Source organism: Trichoderma asperellum, chromosome 3, assembly GCF_020647865.1.
Source record: "Trichoderma asperellum chromosome 3, complete sequence".
Taxonomy (NCBI): domain Eukaryota; kingdom Fungi; phylum Ascomycota; class Sordariomycetes; order Hypocreales; family Hypocreaceae; genus Trichoderma; species Trichoderma asperellum.
The window spans coordinates 4,098,495-4,115,730 of NC_089417.1; the positions used below are offsets into that span (position 1 = coordinate 4,098,495).

At 50.8% G+C, this 17,236-nt stretch overlaps 6 protein-coding genes across 6 annotated transcripts; 3 read left to right on the top strand and 3 right to left on the bottom strand.

The window, feature by feature from the left end:
* Nucleotides 1-551: 551 nt before the first annotated feature.
* On the top strand, nt 552-2,099 carry TrAFT101_005938 (uncharacterized protein). Its single transcript, XM_024908175.2, has 2 exons — nt 552-1,603; nt 1,709-2,099. The coding sequence occupies exons 1-2, from the start codon at nt 980-982 to the stop codon at nt 1,739-1,741; spliced, it is 657 nt and encodes a 218-aa protein (XP_024760456.1). The 5' UTR covers nt 552-979; the 3' UTR covers nt 1,742-2,099.
* On the bottom strand, nt 2,033-5,546 carry TrAFT101_005939 (uncharacterized protein). The gene is made up of 3 exons (XM_024900273.2): nt 4,610-5,546; nt 4,373-4,529; nt 2,033-4,275 (listed from the first exon to the last, which is right to left on the bottom strand). The coding sequence occupies exons 1-3, from the start codon at nt 4,663-4,665 to the stop codon at nt 2,656-2,658; spliced, it is 1,833 nt and encodes a 610-aa protein (XP_024760457.1). The 5' UTR covers nt 4,666-5,546; the 3' UTR covers nt 2,033-2,655.
* A 1,933-nt stretch (nt 5,547-7,479) lies between these two features.
* TrAFT101_005940 (uncharacterized protein) lies at nt 7,480-8,317 on the top strand (the record flags this gene model as incomplete). Its single annotated transcript, XM_066127618.1, has 2 exons — nt 7,480-7,596; nt 8,267-8,317. The coding sequence occupies 2 exons, from the start codon at nt 7,480-7,482 to the stop codon at nt 8,315-8,317; spliced, it is 168 nt and encodes a 55-aa protein (XP_065983731.1).
* Nucleotides 8,318-8,546: 229 nt separating this feature from the next.
* Nucleotides 8,547-8,918, bottom strand: TrAFT101_005941 (uncharacterized protein; the record flags this gene model as incomplete). The annotated part of the gene is made up of 1 exon (XM_066127619.1): nt 8,547-8,918. One exon carries the CDS (start codon nt 8,916-8,918, stop codon nt 8,547-8,549), a length of 372 nt encoding a protein of 123 aa, XP_065983732.1.
* A 2-nt stretch (nt 8,919-8,920) lies between these two features.
* TrAFT101_005942 (uncharacterized protein) lies at nt 8,921-13,131 on the bottom strand (the record flags this gene model as incomplete). Its single annotated transcript, XM_024908176.2, has 4 exons — nt 8,921-9,029; nt 9,602-9,790; nt 9,852-9,908; nt 10,133-13,131. 4 exons carry the CDS (start codon nt 13,129-13,131, stop codon nt 8,921-8,923), a joined length of 3,354 nt encoding a protein of 1,117 aa, XP_024760458.1.
* A 2,438-nt stretch (nt 13,132-15,569) lies between these two features.
* Nucleotides 15,570-17,020, top strand: TrAFT101_005943 (uncharacterized protein). Its single transcript, XM_024908177.2, has 2 exons — nt 15,570-15,983; nt 16,089-17,020. Exons 1-2 carry the CDS (start codon nt 15,658-15,660, stop codon nt 16,666-16,668), a joined length of 906 nt encoding a protein of 301 aa, XP_024760459.1. The 5' UTR covers nt 15,570-15,657; the 3' UTR covers nt 16,669-17,020.
* Nucleotides 17,021-17,236: the final 216 nt, after the last annotated feature.

A 17,236-nucleotide genomic window follows, 5' to 3' on the forward strand; every position in this document is an offset into this window, starting at 1 on the left:
TTGATCATCGTAATTTAATCGGCTACACTATCTGGCGCCAAACTGGGCACGCAGCATGCCCGCTAAAACGCTTCTTCCCACGCCCATCCCATCCCATCCCACATGCTTTTCACATGTCAAGACCACCGTCAGCCCAGCTGACCGTAGCATCACATCACTTTACCTACAGTACCTACGTATTGCTACCATGTGTTTCCCCCATACAACAAGCCCAGCAAATCAAGGCAAAAACGGCCCAGCTTCTACCCCACACATTCAAGCACTGTTAGAACCAAAACCCCAAATCCGGGGGGGCCACAGGGGCGCAAGTCAGATGATGGTCTCCGTGCTCGGTGAGCCGGCTTCCGGCCACGCGATTGGCCAGCCCCGGCCCTGAGTCGCAGCAAATCTGTCGTTTTTGCCTTTCGTCTCTTGAACTTTCATGTGAAAATCCTACTTGCAGGCGCAAAGTACAGTTCCCCCAAGTTCCATCTCCCTTATTATGTCACATTGCCTAAGCCTACCTAGGTACCTACTTAGTATTTACACAAGGGGGTGCATGCAGCTCGCCATGTGGTGAAGGGAAAAAAAAGTACAGTACTCTTACCACCTACCTTACGCTGCCCAGCATCGAGTCTATTGCACTGCTCGCGACGGAATTATTGCTTTCTCTCTTTTGCTATTCCTTCAACTAAGGCTTGCTATCTTATTTAGCCTTCGGATATTAATTTTCCACCTCTTGCGCTCCAGCCTTTTTGCCCCAGCTTTCGTCCCAAGGCCAGCTCGTTTTCTAGAACGGAAGATCACGTGACTCAGCATGCATTCCATTTGAGCATCTGCCGCCGTGGACTTCCCTATTTGGCAGGATGTTTCTAGTGACGTCGTTCAGTCGCTCATTCGCGATATCAATCCAACACACCTATTGCAACAAATCCTAACAAAAATATTCCAGCCCAACCTACAGCCCAACCTTCATCCCGTTGCGCTAAAAAGGAAGAGCATGAAGTTCTTCGCCTTGCTCCAACTCAGTCTATTCACCGCCGCAACCGCAGCCACGGCTCCCCCAACGGACCAACAACCGCTCCGCCGGCCAGAGCAGCAGCAGCGTCTGCCTCCTCACCCACCTCCAGGCCACCTCCCCGTCATGATGGGCTCCTCCGGAAACGACAGCCAAGTCCAGCCCGCCGTCCTGCTGTACGACATCCTCGGCACCCAGCGCTCCCTCACCACCTTCTTCTCCCTCACGCGCATGCACGAGTCCACGAGCGAGCCCCTCTCCGACGCAAAGACAAACACCACCGTCCTCGCGCCGAACAACATCATCATCGACGACCTGCCGCGGAAGCCCTGGGAGAATCCTGGCGACTATGCCGCCCTGGGTGAGCAGGCGTATGACGGCTCCGGGGGCAAAGATCGTGCAGACGACAACATGCGCAAGTTTGTAGAGGCGCATCTTGTCGTCGGGACGAGTCCCTGGGAGGCCGGCGTGAAGGCAAAGACGGCTGCAGGGACGGAGGTGTGGTGGGAGACGAAGACAGATAAAGATGGCAACGAGAAGAGGGTGATTATGCCGGATGAGGTTGTAGTAGACCGTGTGGCCAGCCGAGTTGCCAACGGCGAGGTGGTAAGTTGTTTTGTTTCTTTCAAGACAAAAGAAGAAGTTACCAAAACAAAGCGAAACTTCCAAAGGCCGAACCTTGATGAGCTAATGTGAATCTCCTTGATTTAGTGGATTTTGAATGGCGTCTTGAACTACGCATAATGATATGATGATACCTTTTCTTCTTTTATATGCTACGACTATATGCAAACTCTTTTATTCTTGTTCTTTTAGCAGCACATGTTTGCAGTGTAATAATTTAGCTGCAACAAGCTAAGCCTTTACTGAGGCGATGTATGATATGATTTACTTCATTATGAATGTTTGGAAGATCATCTTCGATAATATGAACAACTACCTAGCCACTTCGTAAATGTGCAAAACTCTTACAAGCAGCCAAGATGGAAGCAATTTACCTTACATCACAAACGGAAAGAATTTGAACAAATTTGAACGACGCAGAATGGAATATTATTCACCAATAACTACCAATGCCACATATCTTTCAGTTCTGTGTGGCCTAACTACATTTTCTAGCCAAAACGCCCTCCCCCAACCCATAGCCCTCTTCCCCCCTTCTCCTTGCTTCAAAACCATCTTTCCCCGATCTGTGTGCTAGAAAAAAAGACATTCCCTCAACTGTAGTTAGAAGTCGTGTTTTCCACATCTCCATAATAGATATCCCCCATTTAATATGCAAAATCGATGGAAAAAACGTGAAAATAGCATCAACAGCATCAACAACACAAATGATTCCCTTGAACAACACCAACACAAATCTCCCAAATAATAAAGCCAATGTAGAAACAAAACAACACTTCCATCTTGACAAAGAGTTAAACGAAAGGTACAGAGAGCTTTGTAGACAGAACTCATCCATGAAAAGAAAAGACCGGGAGTAAAAAAAAAAAAAAAAAAACATAATAAATATACATGAAAGAAAAATATAGGGGTGAAGAAAAATAGAGAAAGGAAAGAAAAGGAAAGGAAAGAAGAATCTAAGCTGATACAGGACAAAGGGGTATCTGGAAGAATATGAAGAGAATCAAAATTACCCAACAAGTATCTCATACATCCTATCGGTCCACTTTCAAGCGTTTGGGGTCGCTAGCCATGTCATGGTTCTCATCAGGGCCAATCGCTTCAAGCTCCGGACTCTTTCGTTTTGCCAACCCCGACGGCTGTGTCGAGCCGCCAAGGTTGCTGCTACCTGCCTCAGCATTCCCGCCGCTGCCACCTGGGATGTGGGTATCGTCCCGTAGGAAACTCGGCCCCGAGCCTACCACGGGTGTAGCAAAGTTTAGAGGGCTGGGCAGCGTGTTGTTGTCACTTCCTCTAAAGTTCCACTCTGGATAGAAACTGCTGGGACTTGGCAGCAGCTCGTTATTTAGGAAGCGAGACGGGAGAGCAGAAACGGGCGTGTCACCATTGATATTCTGCTGTGGGACTGGGCGAGCAAAAGGATTAGGGGGGCCTGTAGCTCCGGCCGAGAGCAGTGTGGTGGCAGATGGAGAAGGGGGTGGGAGGACTACGGTGCCATGCCGATGCTGTGCGTGGGAGACGGCGTCTGCTGGATTCCGAGGGGAGTTCGAGTCGCCTGTTGCACTGCCACCAGCTTCGGACGCCCCATCCGGAATCTGGACGGTAAGCCGCGGCGGTTTCGGCCGTGCGCCTCCCACAGCTGTGTTGATCTTTAGACTGGCGGTATTTGGAGTATCGGGGAGAGAGGATATCGACGTATTGCGCAAATTGGATCGTTGTTGTAGGTGCGGCGAAGATGATGATTCTCCATTTCGTATGATGGGTCCATTATCAGCCGACTGAGACCGGTTCGCATTTGCTTGAGACTGAGGTTCGGAAGCAAAAGACGCCAAATGCTGAGATAAGATTGACCGGTTTTCCTCGATCGGCGTGAAGATACTGTGAGATTTGCGCTGAGACAGCTTCTTGATCGCGGTGTCCGTGTTAATTAGAGGCGCCTTGGGCCGCTCGGAAGCTTCTGCCTTTGGTTCGACGGGTGGGGGAGGTTGCGGATCCAGGGGACGTCGTGATGGCTGCGGTGAAGTCATGTGAGGGGGAATGGAATGCGGGGGGACTAGTTGATGAGGCGGCTGAGGAGGAGATGGCTCTGGGCGTGAGCCTGCTGCCAGGGGCTGAGGAGGCGGATGAGCATTGAAGGTGGGGGGTGCAGATGGTCTTCGTTCTTCCATATATGGCTGCTGCTGCTGCTGCTGTGGTGGTTGATATGGATAAGGACCAGGCTGGGGCGGCATCAAGTTGGAATGGTTACCAGCAGAAGGGTTGTAGATGGGGGGCGTAGGCATGTACGTTATACCCGGGTGAGGTCCATGGGGGCCGACGGGCTGGGACATCATGCCGGGACCCATGCGCCGCATATCTCCTCTCGAGCCGGGCCGTGATGGGACGGCAGGTTGCGGCGTGTGGCTTCGTTGAAGGTGAGCAGGATGGCCCTGGAAAGGCACACCATTGGGAATGGGAGGCGACACTGAGGCTGTCTGATGGCGGATATGAGGAGGGAAAGACTGAGGTTGGCCCTGGAAGTGAGGAGGCATCATGTGAGCTTCCATTCCGTCAGGGCCTCGAGGAGGCGTTCCGTCACCGTCCTCATCATCGTCGTCGTCGTTTCCGCCGCCGTTAAAGTCGGCGGGACCCTTGTGCTCATTAGGACCGCCGTGCTACAATTGTCATTACATCAGCTAATCGCGTCCTGCCAGAATTGGAGTGAACATGGATAACCATGCAGCCGACGAAGCAGCCTTTAGTGGAACTAACATATTGGTACTTGGTGATGAGATGCTGCATATCTGCTGAAGAGTATTCATATAGCTTTTTGTTGTTGCCAAAGATGAAAACAGCGACATCGACGGAGCACAGGACAGAGAGCTCGTGTGCCTTCTTGAATAGGCCGCCCTTTCGCTTGAGAAAGGTCCTAAGATAAGATGTCGATGTTAGCTCAAGTCCATATAGACAGCGAATTGGGCTCGAGGGAACGGCTTGGCGATAACATACACGGAGCGATTGCGGTCATCTCTGATGGCCTTGATCTCAATCTTTCTTCGACCCATTTTGAAGTACGGCTAGCAAGAATCGCGGTATTGGAGGAGCGAGGTGGAACGGCGCGCGAGGCTGAAGGACTCAAAGCTCGGGATCGTCCAGTACCCGGCGGCCGTGGACGTGTTTGGCTGTGGCGGGTCTCGAGGTCGAACCCAGTAGTCAAGGTCGCTCGGAGAAGGGGAATTTTCGAGGTCGAGATCGAAATTGGGCCCGTGAAGCGGGAGCAAAGTTTTGTGCAATGTCTAAAAAAGCACGCGCCGCAGGGAAGTGTTTTGTCCGGACCCACAACGAGAGAGAGACAAAGAAGCACGGGGAGGGAGTAAGACGGCTCGCCCCAGGGAGATGGCAAGAGACGACGGCCAATGCTAGCAGCAGCGGCGGCAGTACTAGCACCTATATAAACCGGCCTGGGCTTGGTCTTCTTGTCATGCGCGGGCGCACCAGGACAAGGATGGCGATGGAGGAGTTGAGGCCGAGGACGACGGGAGGAAGCAGGGAGGCGCCACCTATGTACAATTACCGGCAGCCACAATTATATACCTAGAGTGGCCCAGCGGACGGAGGCAGGTAGGCAGGCTAGGCGCGAACAGAGAAGAGGATGCCGCGCGATGATGGTTCGCAAGACGGAACTGAACCGGGCGGGATTCGATGCCAGTGGCGGGCGGCTTCAGCAGCGGTGCCAGGGCCGATCCAGTCGCAGTCGCGGTCGCAATGCGGCGCGATACATGCAGCGGCAGCGGCAGCGTCTGTCGCTTGGGATGCTGGGTGGGCGGCGTGGTGCGTTGCAGCGGTTGATCGTTGAAGCTGGGGTTGGATTAAACGTGTTGGCACAGGCGGTTGCAGGACGATGGGGCTGAATCTGGCGTTGGAGGCTTCTAATAATAGCCAGATCGTGTTCAGTCTGAGGGAGTGGGAAAAAAAAATTAAGAGGGAAGAAGGGAAAAAGGGCCCTACTAGTACAAGTCCAGCAGGGAACTGCCCAAAGCTACAGGGTGGAGGCGGAGGGGGGGCTTTCGCTTCCTGTTTTGGCTGCGGTGCCCTACCAGTCGATTTGCCGTGGGCGGGCAGCGCCCCTCTGCCGTATTTTACTGGGTGCAGCGGGAGGGCTTAGCAACATTTCAGTCCGTCTAACGGATTCGATTCGACGTTTGGTTGATTTGACATGACATGCTGGTGCATTGCATTGCGCTACAGCATCGTTAGTTGTTGCTGCCACGGCTGCACGGCTGCAGTCCAGCTCGCGCCGCTGCTGGCAAGGGTTCCCTGGCGGAGCGATACGACGCTCTGCAGTACTGTAATACCTACCTGCTGCTGCACTGGCATCCTCAGCGAGCGCAGACGCATTACCGCGTCCAGCAGGCTCTGACGTGACACTCCAGCTCCAAATTGTAGTGGACGAACCACGTCATGGGCTTAGCTTGGGCTGCACCCTTGCACCATGGGGCCCGTAATGCCTACTGTAGCCCTACTGCACAATCTGCCCAGCCACTGTTTCCAACTCCCAAGATTCCAAATTTCGATGTCAGTTCCGTTTCTCTGCTAGTGCTTGTCAAACGCAGCGTTATGTGATTCCTTCATCATGCTATACAATGGAATATCACTGACCGGCGACTAAGCCCGTTTACATCGGCCAGTCATACGTTTTGTGCTACCATGCAAGATTAACAACCATTGTAGGGAACCTGATTCTCCCACGGACTCCATCACCGTAAGATTAATTGGAATGAAAAATGGCCCCATGTATCCACAGCAGCCTGGCCTATTTGCCAGACCCCCCCGGACAAGCACGCACCTGTAGTTTGTGATAACCGGCACGTTTCGCGGCAACGGTGATAACGATCTGCCAGGCTTGACTATCCAGCCTGCTTTAGCCGCCACTCGAGAAGAAACGAATTGCAGGGGAAGCTCTCTTCTGCCTGTCTGACGGTTCGTTGTCAACGCTGGGGGACCAACGTTTCTTGCATGCCCAGCGTTTCTTGTCCCTGGAGGAAGGTCTAAGCCTAGTCCAGGCCTGCGCAGCTAAGCCTCCAGGGGTACCTGATTCTCGCTGTTCATGCAGCCATTTCCACGAGGAGCATCGGCAGCAATAGCCCGAGCCTGCAGTAATCCAGACTTGGCCTACCGCTCACCACCACAGCACAGCGACCTGGCAGACAATGGTCCTCGCTGCCCAGGTCAGACCGTCAGGAGCACTCGCCTCCCCCCCTCCCAGGCGACGCAAGGCGAGGCTACAAGGCAGCGCCAGCACACACTGGATGCTGCTGCTGCTGCTAAAGCGAATGCGGTGAAACACCAGACGAATGGCCCACGCATCGAACGCCCGTCACGGCCATATCATGCCAAGATCCGGCACACTTTTCGCCCGCGCTTCTCGCCAGGTGCGTCGTGGAGGGCACGCGCTTAGGCAGCGACTTAAATCGTCTAGACGTCACATGCTAGACAGTCACCGCGTCAAGACAGCCGTCGCTCTCACCCAAGGGTCCACACATGAAAGAGCGGGAGAGAGAAGAGAAAAGAAGAGGGACAAGACAAAAGGTACCTGCCTCGGTCGCTCCCGGATTCTATCCGAATATGCTGCGAGCCGAGAGTTCGGTTTTTACAAACTCTGTAGCGCTGCCGACCCCATCACCAGTCACAGATAAGCGCCCTGCTGCCGTCCGTTTCTGCATCATCACCTCTTGGAACCAACAACGCTGCAGCAATTCTGAAATAGAACAGCGGTATCAGAACAAAGAAAAATACTGTTCTGAAACACAAGCCCCCATGCCGGGCCCTTTCCCCTCGGATACAAGGCAAAACAAAAATAGTAGACGCAGAGAAGAACAATGAAGCGTATCACTGCAGATGCCATGCCCCATGCCCTGCGAGCAAAACCACCAGGTCGCGAGATCCAGGGGCCCACCCGGCTCAGCCTCCCTCTCAGCTCATTCTTGCGGATACATGTAGGTACTACTCGCCTTTCCGTCTTTTTCTCCTCTTTCTATCTTGTCACAAATTCTTCTACTATTTTGTCCCCAATTGCTGCCCCGTCGATTGCATGTGTGCACACACGTATGTATTCCACCCTTCTGAAAAAAGCCTAAATCAATTTAAAAAAAAGAAAAGGTAGTAAAACGAGCCAGAATAAAATAGGAAAAAAAAAATAATAATATTAAAAATTAAAATTGGGTTTCTTACACTCAATCTTCTCTCGACTCCGCCTTGAAGCCACCCACCCGCTCTCCCCTTCCCGCTCAGCCTCCTCCGCCCGCCGCAGGACCCCTACAAGCCTACCGATTGGACGCCTGCCCGTTCTTTTCTTATTTTGGGCCCTCATGCAAGGGTATTACTGTATTTCTTATAGTGCACTTCTAAAAATACTCTCGCAGCTTCGCGCATACACACTAACTCGCTAGACCCTTTTTTTTTTTCCCCCAACTCAACACCATCTTGCCAAGCATCATCATCGTCACCTGGCATCGCCCTCTGCTGCGTGCTGCAGTGGCATGTCCTGTCCTCGAGTGCATCATAGTGCTGCAGTTTGCCTCTCAGATCGGCTGTTTTCTCATAAATCATGTCATGATTTGCACCGTGTTAGCCAAATCATCCTTTCGGCAACTAAAAGCTCCCAAGGCAACGAGGCTACACGAAAGACCTAAACAGCTGCCTCCTGATCCGTCGTGACCTAATTCCTCACTTCGTTAGACTTATGCAAGCCATTTTCTTACTTGCAGCCACGTATCACGCATCTGGGACTCTTCAACGTAAAGCTGCCGTCCTATCAAATCACTCGAGACTGCTTGAGCTGGAACAGCAAGTCATTACGGACGCTACCGCCCCTTGAGCAGGCTTTGCATTGTACCATCTACATATGTACCTAAGCGGATTTTCCAGGTGTGTATATGTTTCGAAATTAACTCTTTGATCTCCCTTGAACGCCAATCAAGCCCATGGGGCTGACATGCTTGAAAACCCAAACTCCTGTGCTGCCTGCCCCTTTACGTGTTAATCGAAGCCTCATCAAATCCCAATTTTCATCATTACCCGACTCATCCATGGCGTGTCTCGCCGGCGACAGGATCAGAAACAGTACGAGGTTATTCTCCGTCGCCCCATCCAGAAAGCTTTCGTAAATTCCACCGACTTCTACCTTATTTGCTTTTGTATCGCTTAGCATATCATTTGTTTTGTACCTCTTTGTTACGCGGCGCAGCTTGTATCGGCACGTAAGTGTAAAGGAATAAGTACGGCTGCTTTTCTGCCACCACAACGTGATCGGTGTCATCTCTAAATCGGCGATCCCGCGCCTCCCGTGGGGGCATTGTAGTTACCAAAACCACCGTGTTCAGATGCGCCGTTGTCCGCTTTCATCGTACCGTTAAGCAGAGGACATAATCTTGGGAGTGCAAAGTTAGCAAAATAGAAATCTCTTGCGGGGAAACTTTGAAAGAGCTGAAATAGAAAAAAGGCAAGGCTAGATAGAGGAAAGCGGGAGACAGCAAAGGCACCAGCAGCCAGGCGATTGTGATTAGTGAGATCTGTCAGCTGCAGCTCTCCACCACGGCTGGTTAGAGAAGCATTGTGCTCCTTCGCCCTGCCTTTGTCTTTCTTCCCGTTCCTGCCGGGCTCTTTCTTGCAGCTCTCGCTTGAGTATCTGCAGCTGCTCCTTTTCCTCGCGAAGCGCTTCCTCTCTGTCTAGCTCTTCTTGCGCTTTGCGTTCTTTTTCTTCTTTGCGTGCCTTCTGGCTCTGCCCATTGCCGGCTTTCCGCTTTGTCAGACGCGCTCGCTCTTCTTTTCGAGCTTGCATGTCAGATTGCTTAAGCTTACGGGCAAGGATGCTTTTTCGCTTTCTGTTTCTCTTGCCAGCACTACTGGCGCCGTCTTCCAGCTCTCTGGCACAATGCCACCAATCAAAAGGCAAACGAGGGGGTGGTGACGTAGGAGGTAAACAAGTAGGGATTACCGTACTTTTTGTTTGTCTTAATGTGTCCAACCTGTCCACAATTGGCACACTTGCGGGTAGTCCCTGTAGGGATCTTATCGGCCCCAGGAGACCCTGCATCGCCGGCGCTAGCTTTCTGGTGCAATTCTTTTTGCTGCTCTCGAGCCTGTCGTCGGGCCTTGTTCTTCTCCAATCGCTCGAGTTCCTTTTTGATCCTACGTAGCAGTGTGAGTAATTCGAATCTTGCACTTGTGCAACAAGAGGCATGAAACTTACCTAAGGCCTGCAAGACGGTCATGATCGGCATTGCCCGTAGGCCTGGCGCTGTAGATACTGTAGAAAGATATACGTAAGCCGGCGCTCTAAATTCTAAGCCAACACCATCGACCACGGAATCGGGCGAGCCCAATCCATATGAAGGAGGTTGCTTCCTAAGATGTGTTTTGGCGAGTCTCGACCACCGATGGAGTGCTCTGACTGAAGCGGGCAATCTCAACCAAGATTTGGGCGGTTTTCTTGATGTTAGGGTTTGGAAGCGGACAATGTGTTTCACATACTCTCGCATTTCCAAGTCGGCTTCAGTTCGCCGCTTGATATACTGTGAGATGACTACTGGGTCGTGGACAATCTCTATTCTCGTTTGCGTCGTGCCGTCTGGGAGCTCTACTTCTCTCGTTATTCGAATCGTTCGTTTTGGATGGCGGCTAGATGAGGTTAAGCCGCTGATCTGACTGGTTCCGTCGTCGAATACCGCCGGCGTGGCTGCTGATTGGACGTTGAATCGATCGTCTTCGTCTTCTGTCGTCGCAATATCGTTGACGTCGTGTTCTTGGGGATCCGAAAGAGTTGCTTTCTGTTTGTCCCAGATCTCGCGAATGCCTTCTTCGTACATTGCCTGCTGTTTCTTGACGTTATACGCATGCCCACCGTTGGCACGTTTCTCACGTTCCATTGCGTCTGCCGAGGTGGCCAATGGCCCCTGAACGGCTTCTATGTAGCCGCCCTTCATAGATGTTCGGATGAAACTGAAACCAAGTCCGTGGCCGGTAGGGTCTCCTTCACCGTGTAGTTGAAGCATAGCTTTCTGGGCACATGCGTCTATGAATGCCTTGGTCGTCTTCCACGGCGCCATTTTATCGGCGAGCGTCTCTTCTTGCTTCTCGGCAATCTTTTTGGCTCCCTTGACGATTTTGCTTCCTTCGCCATCGTCATCCTCTTCGTCATCGACATCAAGCCCTTGTGCCTCATCATCAATGGTGGCATTGCGAGGATCGTAGCCGGCATCCTCAAGCTCCTTGATGCCGAGCTGCATAGCATCAAGAAGGCAGACTTCTTCAGGCTTAATCATTGCACGGATGGTGTTCTCATCGGGAAGTATCTCTCCAGGCTTGAGGCGCCACATTCCCTTCTCTTTGCTATCTCTGTCATATTGAAGAAACTCCTTCAACTTCTGTCGATTTTGAGTGTCTGTAGACTCCGCAATATGCTTAGTAATGTCGGATAGCTGACAGTTGTCCGATCGACTGTGCCTAATCATTCTGAACGCCAGCATCTTCATTCGGCTCTTTGACGCATTTGTTACCCGTCTGCTGTGGGGTCCAGGGACATCGACAGATGGGAATGTCTGGCCGACAACATGCATATGATCAATTTTATGTATGTACCATTTGGCGCCACCAATGCCCGTAGTACTGCGAACAATGAGGAAATCAGTGTTTCGAGGAGTATGTTTAAAAACTGGCGCTCTGTACATCTCATTGTGCAGCGTCGGTACCACCTCACCGGGGTCGACAGTGCCAAAAAGTGAGAATGGTGACCGATCTTCCGGCAGAAGCGTGCGATATTCGCCCAACTCCAGCTTTGCGAGCTGATCCTCCTCATTGCTGTTTTCCTTTCGCCTATAATAATTAATAAGCCGGCTACCCATGGCGAAGCCATTCAACACCCTTGGCCTTGGCTCGCAGTATTCGAACAGCACGGCCGCAGAATTATCGCACAGACTCAGATCCTTCGATTTGAGGAAAATCTCATGTGCTTTACCCTTCATCTGCTTTCGCTTAAAATGCAGGGGCTTCTCGAACCTGACAGTATGCCCCACGCTTTTCTTGTAACGGAAACGGGGACGATGATATTCATCCGTCGTCCCACCCAGTTTGACTTTATAATAAGGCCATGAAAGCTTGAGAGCGGGCATACCATGTTCAACAGAAATATTTCCAAGCGTGGCTCGAACTTTGCTTTGGTGGTTTTCTTTCAAAAGTTCATATGCTTCATCATTGGAGAGATTGAAACGCTGAGAGACATCCCTGCCCATATTCCCATTCGCCATGCGCTTCATCTTGGCCTCTTGCCGTGGTCTTTTGTTAGGGTTGTATGACTCAGTCTCTAGTAGAAGATATGGATCGCTGGTATCTAAATGGACGCGCTTTGCGCCTCGTCGAGTCGCATCTTCAAAATTATCAAATGAAGGTGCGGTGTAGCGGGGAATGTCTGGCAAGCCGAGCTTGATTGCCTTGCGCTTCTTCTGACGTGGTTGGGGATCATCTGCGATATCCATCAAAAACTCAGCGTCCCATTCGTCATCCTGCTCGGCTTCCTCAATGTGGCGTTTTTGGGATAAGGTTGCCTGCTCCGCAGCCAACTGTTGGGCCGCAAAACTTTTTTCAACACTGTCAATATGGACATTCCAATCTTCGCACGCTAATTCGATGTCACGTAACGTGAAGCCCATGACAGTTTCTGTGTCAGAATCAGGGTCGATGTCAAATTGCGCAGTGTCTTCTTCATGGCCATCGGTCGTGAGGTTGCAATGGACAAGACCATTAATCGCCATCTCATGCAACTTCGCCTTTGTCGCTGAACTTGCTGGCCCAGGAATACGAAATAGCTTTTCATCATCAGGCGCCAAGTCGAGGCTCAGTTTGCTTGTTACAAGATATTTCGGTTTCTTTAATGGTTTTTTCTCCTTCCACGTCGCTTTCTTCGCTGGTAAAAGCTCACTCCAAGTAAGAATATGGCCCTTTTTGTATGCCGGCCATGTTGCCTTGAGTAAATCCCCGATCGATTCGGCAGGAGCAGGAATGTCGGGATCCTGGTTAGCTGCGCCATTGAGATGGGGGTCGGGGTCGAAGTTGATAGCTCCGAAGCTGATGCCTGAGCTGATGGCCTGCGAATCATCGGCTGCCTCAGCATCACGGACATGGGGAGCGGGCGAAGTTGGGCCATCAATGAGGTCGATGGGAGAAGAAGGACCTTCTCCAAAGAGATCGTCTGCGTCGTTGCTTGTATTTCCATCGTCTGTCAGCCCAGGTACCTCAAGCGAAGCACCTGCGCTGGGTTCTTCCTCATCAGGAAGGTCGTCGTCGCTGATATCCTCAAAATCTTCTGCGTCGTCTGCTTTATTGGTTTGATCAAAGGGAGTATCGTCAAGCTTCAGTCCACCACTGGTACCATTTTGGCCCTGTTCCAGGAGTCGCGCAATCTCACGTTCGTCAGCGGCATCTTGGGCTTTCCAATCATTCTCGTCAAACGACGAAAACTCGATATCGTCGGGCATGATCGCGACGCGCCACCTCCCCTCAAAGCGTCCTCTGAGAGGTTTATGGGGCTTGAAGGTTCTAAATCATGCTTCTCATAGACTTAAATGTTGGTCGAACAGCTTCTGCGACCGAGCGATCCAGTCGGGTAGGGGTGCGGGCAAGATATTCTTCTAGAAGCTGAAAGTGAGCATCTGTTGAGCTGACTTGGAGGTTGCTTGGAGGTGGCTTGGAGGTGGCTCTCGGCAGAAGATGCGGAAAGAGCTTAGTCATCATATGCATGGGTCCGTGCGCACGTGTTTCAGCCTAAAAGCAGAGTGCCGCGATGTAAACGGTTGAGACACAATATGACGATACTGACAATAAATAGTACTCGCGTTGCATAAAAAAAATTGTTTTCAATATAATGTCTGCCTCCTCTATTCAGTCCATGACCTCATTCTTCCTTCAGATGGCTGTTGTTCTCTTTCACAATAGAGAGTAAGGATGGATTCTTCTAATCTAGGTGGCTGTGGATCCCACCGACACCGAAAGTTGGATTCTCAATACTACTACTACTGCTTCTGAAAGAGTGAAGAGTGAATAACAAAATCTCTAGCCTTATTAGCAAATTTCCCGTATCACTGCTGAATTCACATAGCCATAGACTCTAGTATCAAGAAGTAAACCAAAAAGTCCAGCCTAGATAACTCACTTATACTCACGTGCTTTGCTAAACAAATCGCAAACAAGTGACTATATCAAGTACATAGAAACCATGTACTTGGAGCTTAGAGTTCTTGTCATCAGTTTTGAATAAGCATCTAATTTGAAATCACTTGCGTAACTATCCGGGAGAAATGCCTATAAATGCACAGCGCGGAAAGCTCTCCTGCTTCCATCTAATGATACAAGGCCAAGTGGCGATCGATTTTGTTGGGAGGCAGGTCGCGACCTCCCAAACTCTAAATACACTATGTATAATAGTTACATCCTACGTCCTACAGAACTTAAAAAATTCAAGCCTTAGCACTTCGTATAATTTGACCCCTTTGTTCTACGACAAACGTATCAAACAGAGGAGATTGGCTCATCTCAATCATTGAACGTGAAGCGATATAGATTTGATCATGTACTGACTGTCTGGTGCTACGGGTTTGCCGTCATACCCTTGCCGCCCCATTGGAGAATTGAAAAACTGATAACATTTCAGAATAAAAGGCAAAGAGGGAAAGCCTAGAATGTGTAATATCTTTTAAATATTCTACCAAACAGCGGCAATAAACAGGTGGCAAGAGGGGAAAGGTGGATGAATTTGTCCCTCGCATCCTGTGTAATGATGTTGCCGTTTCAGGAGTTACTATCTTCAGATTGCGCGGACTATTTTGCAGACTATGCCCTCGACATCATCTATATCTTTAGACTCATTCCATACTCGTTGTGTCGTCTCTACGCGGGTGGGAATTAAGTACTATTCTGGAAATCGCCCCGCAGGCTGAAGTGTTATTAGGCTTGAAGCTAATGCACGCACGTGGGTGGACCTCGTTGATCTTCAAATACAGATAAAGCCTTTCTCTCGTTTAGGAATATTTCCTTGGATCTTGCTAGACTCTCTTTGTTTTTCTGAGATGCGGTAAAGCGTCATCTACACCGCCTCCAATTCTACAAGCGCTTACTATCTACTACCTACGGAGTTGAAGTATGTAGTCAAGTGGTAGATAGAAAAACCAAGACTGCAAAATAAATACGTGCGTACAAATTTGTAACGTGAGCACCTGTGACGATGATTAACTCCTGGTATCGTATGCGCATAATATTCGCGTGTATGTTCAAAATTCTGGCATTCCTTGTCTTTTTGTCATCTCTTTGGTAGTTATTTCAAATTGTTAGTGCATGCAGTAAGAGACTAAAGAAGCGAGCGTATTCCATACGCCCAGCCTCTGTATCACTATGACATGGTCTATGTTGCTTCAGCACTGCGCACTGACACGGACCTCTGCCAAGGACTTCAGCCATGTTCAAAAGCCTCAATCGGCGTCACTAAGCACTGGCGTTGTACATTATATTGGAATAATATTGCAATATTACAGAGCCTGCAAGGCTGTCGGCAAGGCTGCTGGCAAGGCGGGTAAGGCTCAAGCCCAGACGCAGGGCACAGAACGGCATGTAACCTGGCGTTCGGAGTAAAATTTGGCGCGCTCCAGCCCAGCCAAACAGAGCTAAAGTCGCGACTCATTCACTGCCTTTTCTAGTACGGAGCTGCATGGCTCTCCCCGAAGCCTGGTGGCTGGGTCTGCTAGACGACGTAATGGTCCATGACCGTTTTGGCGTGTGCCGGCGTTTGGAGACCCGGTAGCTCCAAAACCTGGCCTGGGCTTTCCTTTGTGATGCCAAGACGCTTAATTCGGCCCATCAGTAATAGCGCAGCGTGCCTCCCTTATATAGCCTGAGTGTTGGACAAATCCCTAGGTGCTGTTTCGTCCTGTCTTAGTTTTCTCGACCTTGCATGCTACATATCCTGGTAGCTTTGTTTAGCATCTCCATCAGCATTGGCATCGCTTTGCACCATGAGATTCAACCTCGCTCTCTTGCTTGCCACTCTCCTAGCCACTGTCATCGCTAGCACCATTGGGGGCCCTCGACATGTGGTCAGAATAGAGGGCACGTCTCAATCCGACGAGCATGATCTGTTCAAGCGCAAGGGCGGCGGTGGCGGTGGTGGAAGAGGAGGTGGTGGAGGCAGCGGTGGAAAAGGCGGAAGCAGTGGAGGAAGTGGCAGCAGTGGAAGCGGTGGCAGCAGTGGCAGCAGTGGAAGCGGTGGAAGCGGTGGAAGCGGTGGTACCAAAGGTGGCTCTGGGAGCGGCAAAGGTGGCTCTGGAAGCTCTGGCAGTTCGTATGTTTCCCCCTAGGATGGTCGCTCTGGGCACTCTGGCTCTTCTGAGGCCTCCGGATCCTCCCTGCCATATTATTCACACAAGCGACCTAACCATCATAACAGCGGAAATCGATCTCCCAGCTCCAACGTCGGTGGTACATCTGCTGGAGGAAGCGGACCCAGGCCACAATACGGCGGTGGCCAGTTCTACGGCGGCGGCGCGAGAACTCCTTACCGCGCCGGTTCTCGAAGCCCCGTAGGAGGCATCGTCCCCATCGCGCTCCTCGGAGGCGCCGCTGCTCTCGCCTTCTGGCCTGGAATCTGGCTGTACGGTGCCTACCTGTATCCTTATCACCAGCCATACCGCTTCCACAACGAGTCCAGCAACCGGAATGAAACCCTGAACGTCATTTGTGGATGTGGCACATACGATGTTTGCGGCTGCGACGACAACAACAATACCGAGTACTTCACCAGTCTTGTCGGAAATGGAAGCTACGATGCCCTCAACAAGAGTGTCGTCAATGTTGCCATGGTCAATGGCACGAACAGCCTTCTTATCAACGGTTCTCTGCCAAATGGCACAACAGCCGACGACCCCAATGCCAGCTCTTCAAGTGCAGCCAGCATGAGAACTATGGTCCAAATGATTGGTTTCTGGCCCGCTGTCGCTGCTGTACTTGTTACTGTCTTCTTGGCATAAGAATACGAAGCCTTCACTAATCAGTACTTTTACTTCTTGCTTTACTTTGCTTTATTAATGTTTACTTTAATGATCTTGGAATTTTTCCTTCTCAACATTCATGTCTAACAGTTTTTACGAATACCGAACGCCACGCTTGATGTGCTACAAAAACGGATGGTGACGATATGGGCTTGGCGCTTCTTTGGGTTTTCAATTCTTACGGTAGATGCTTATTTGGAATCATAGCTTGTGTTGGGTGTTGGGTTGAGGATTTGGAATACGTGCCCAAGTTTTAGGGGCGGCTTTAGAGCGGCTTTAGAGCTAATACCAAACATTGAATGCAATAACTAGAGTTTGTATTGCAAGGTGGCAGTGCTCTTTGATCTATGCCATGCAGGTGATGAAATCCCTCCGTCAACTCCGGGGTGGCTGGCTGCTGAGAGAGGCGATGCTTGCGAGGTGGTGCTCAATAATCATGAAAAAGTGCGGACTTTGACGGATGAATATGTGGCGATTGTTATCGTCATACACTTGGTACGACACCAAATTTCCTTCCTGGTTGGTGGATTACCACGTAGTCTTGCCA

What these genes read in the sequence shown, in the direction of transcription:
- TrAFT101_005939 (XM_024900273.2), bottom strand. Translation starts at nt 4,665, where the DNA reads ATGGGTCGAAGAAAGATTGAGATCAAGGCCATCAGAGATGACCGCAAT. An exon ending in GATGACCGCAATCGCTCCGT is followed by an intron (nt 4,530 to 4,609) that starts GTATGTTATCGC and finishes ATCTTATCTTAG; the next exon opens with GACCTTTCTCAAGCGAAAGG. An exon ending in TCATCACCAAGTACCAATAT is followed by an intron (nt 4,276 to 4,372) that starts GTTAGTTCCACT and finishes TGACAATTGTAG; the next exon opens with CACGGCGGTCCTAATGAGCA.
- TrAFT101_005938 (XM_024908175.2), top strand. Translation starts at nt 980, where the DNA reads ATGAAGTTCTTCGCCTTGCTCCAACTCAGTCTATTCACCGCCGCAACC. An exon ending in GAGTTGCCAACGGCGAGGTG is followed by an intron (nt 1,604 to 1,708) that starts GTAAGTTGTTTT and finishes TCCTTGATTTAG; the next exon opens with TGGATTTTGAATGGCGTCTT.
- TrAFT101_005943 (XM_024908177.2), top strand. Translation starts at nt 15,658, where the DNA reads ATGAGATTCAACCTCGCTCTCTTGCTTGCCACTCTCCTAGCCACTGTC. An exon ending in TCTGGAAGCTCTGGCAGTTC is followed by an intron (nt 15,984 to 16,088) that starts GTATGTTTCCCC and finishes CCATCATAACAG; the next exon opens with CGGAAATCGATCTCCCAGCT.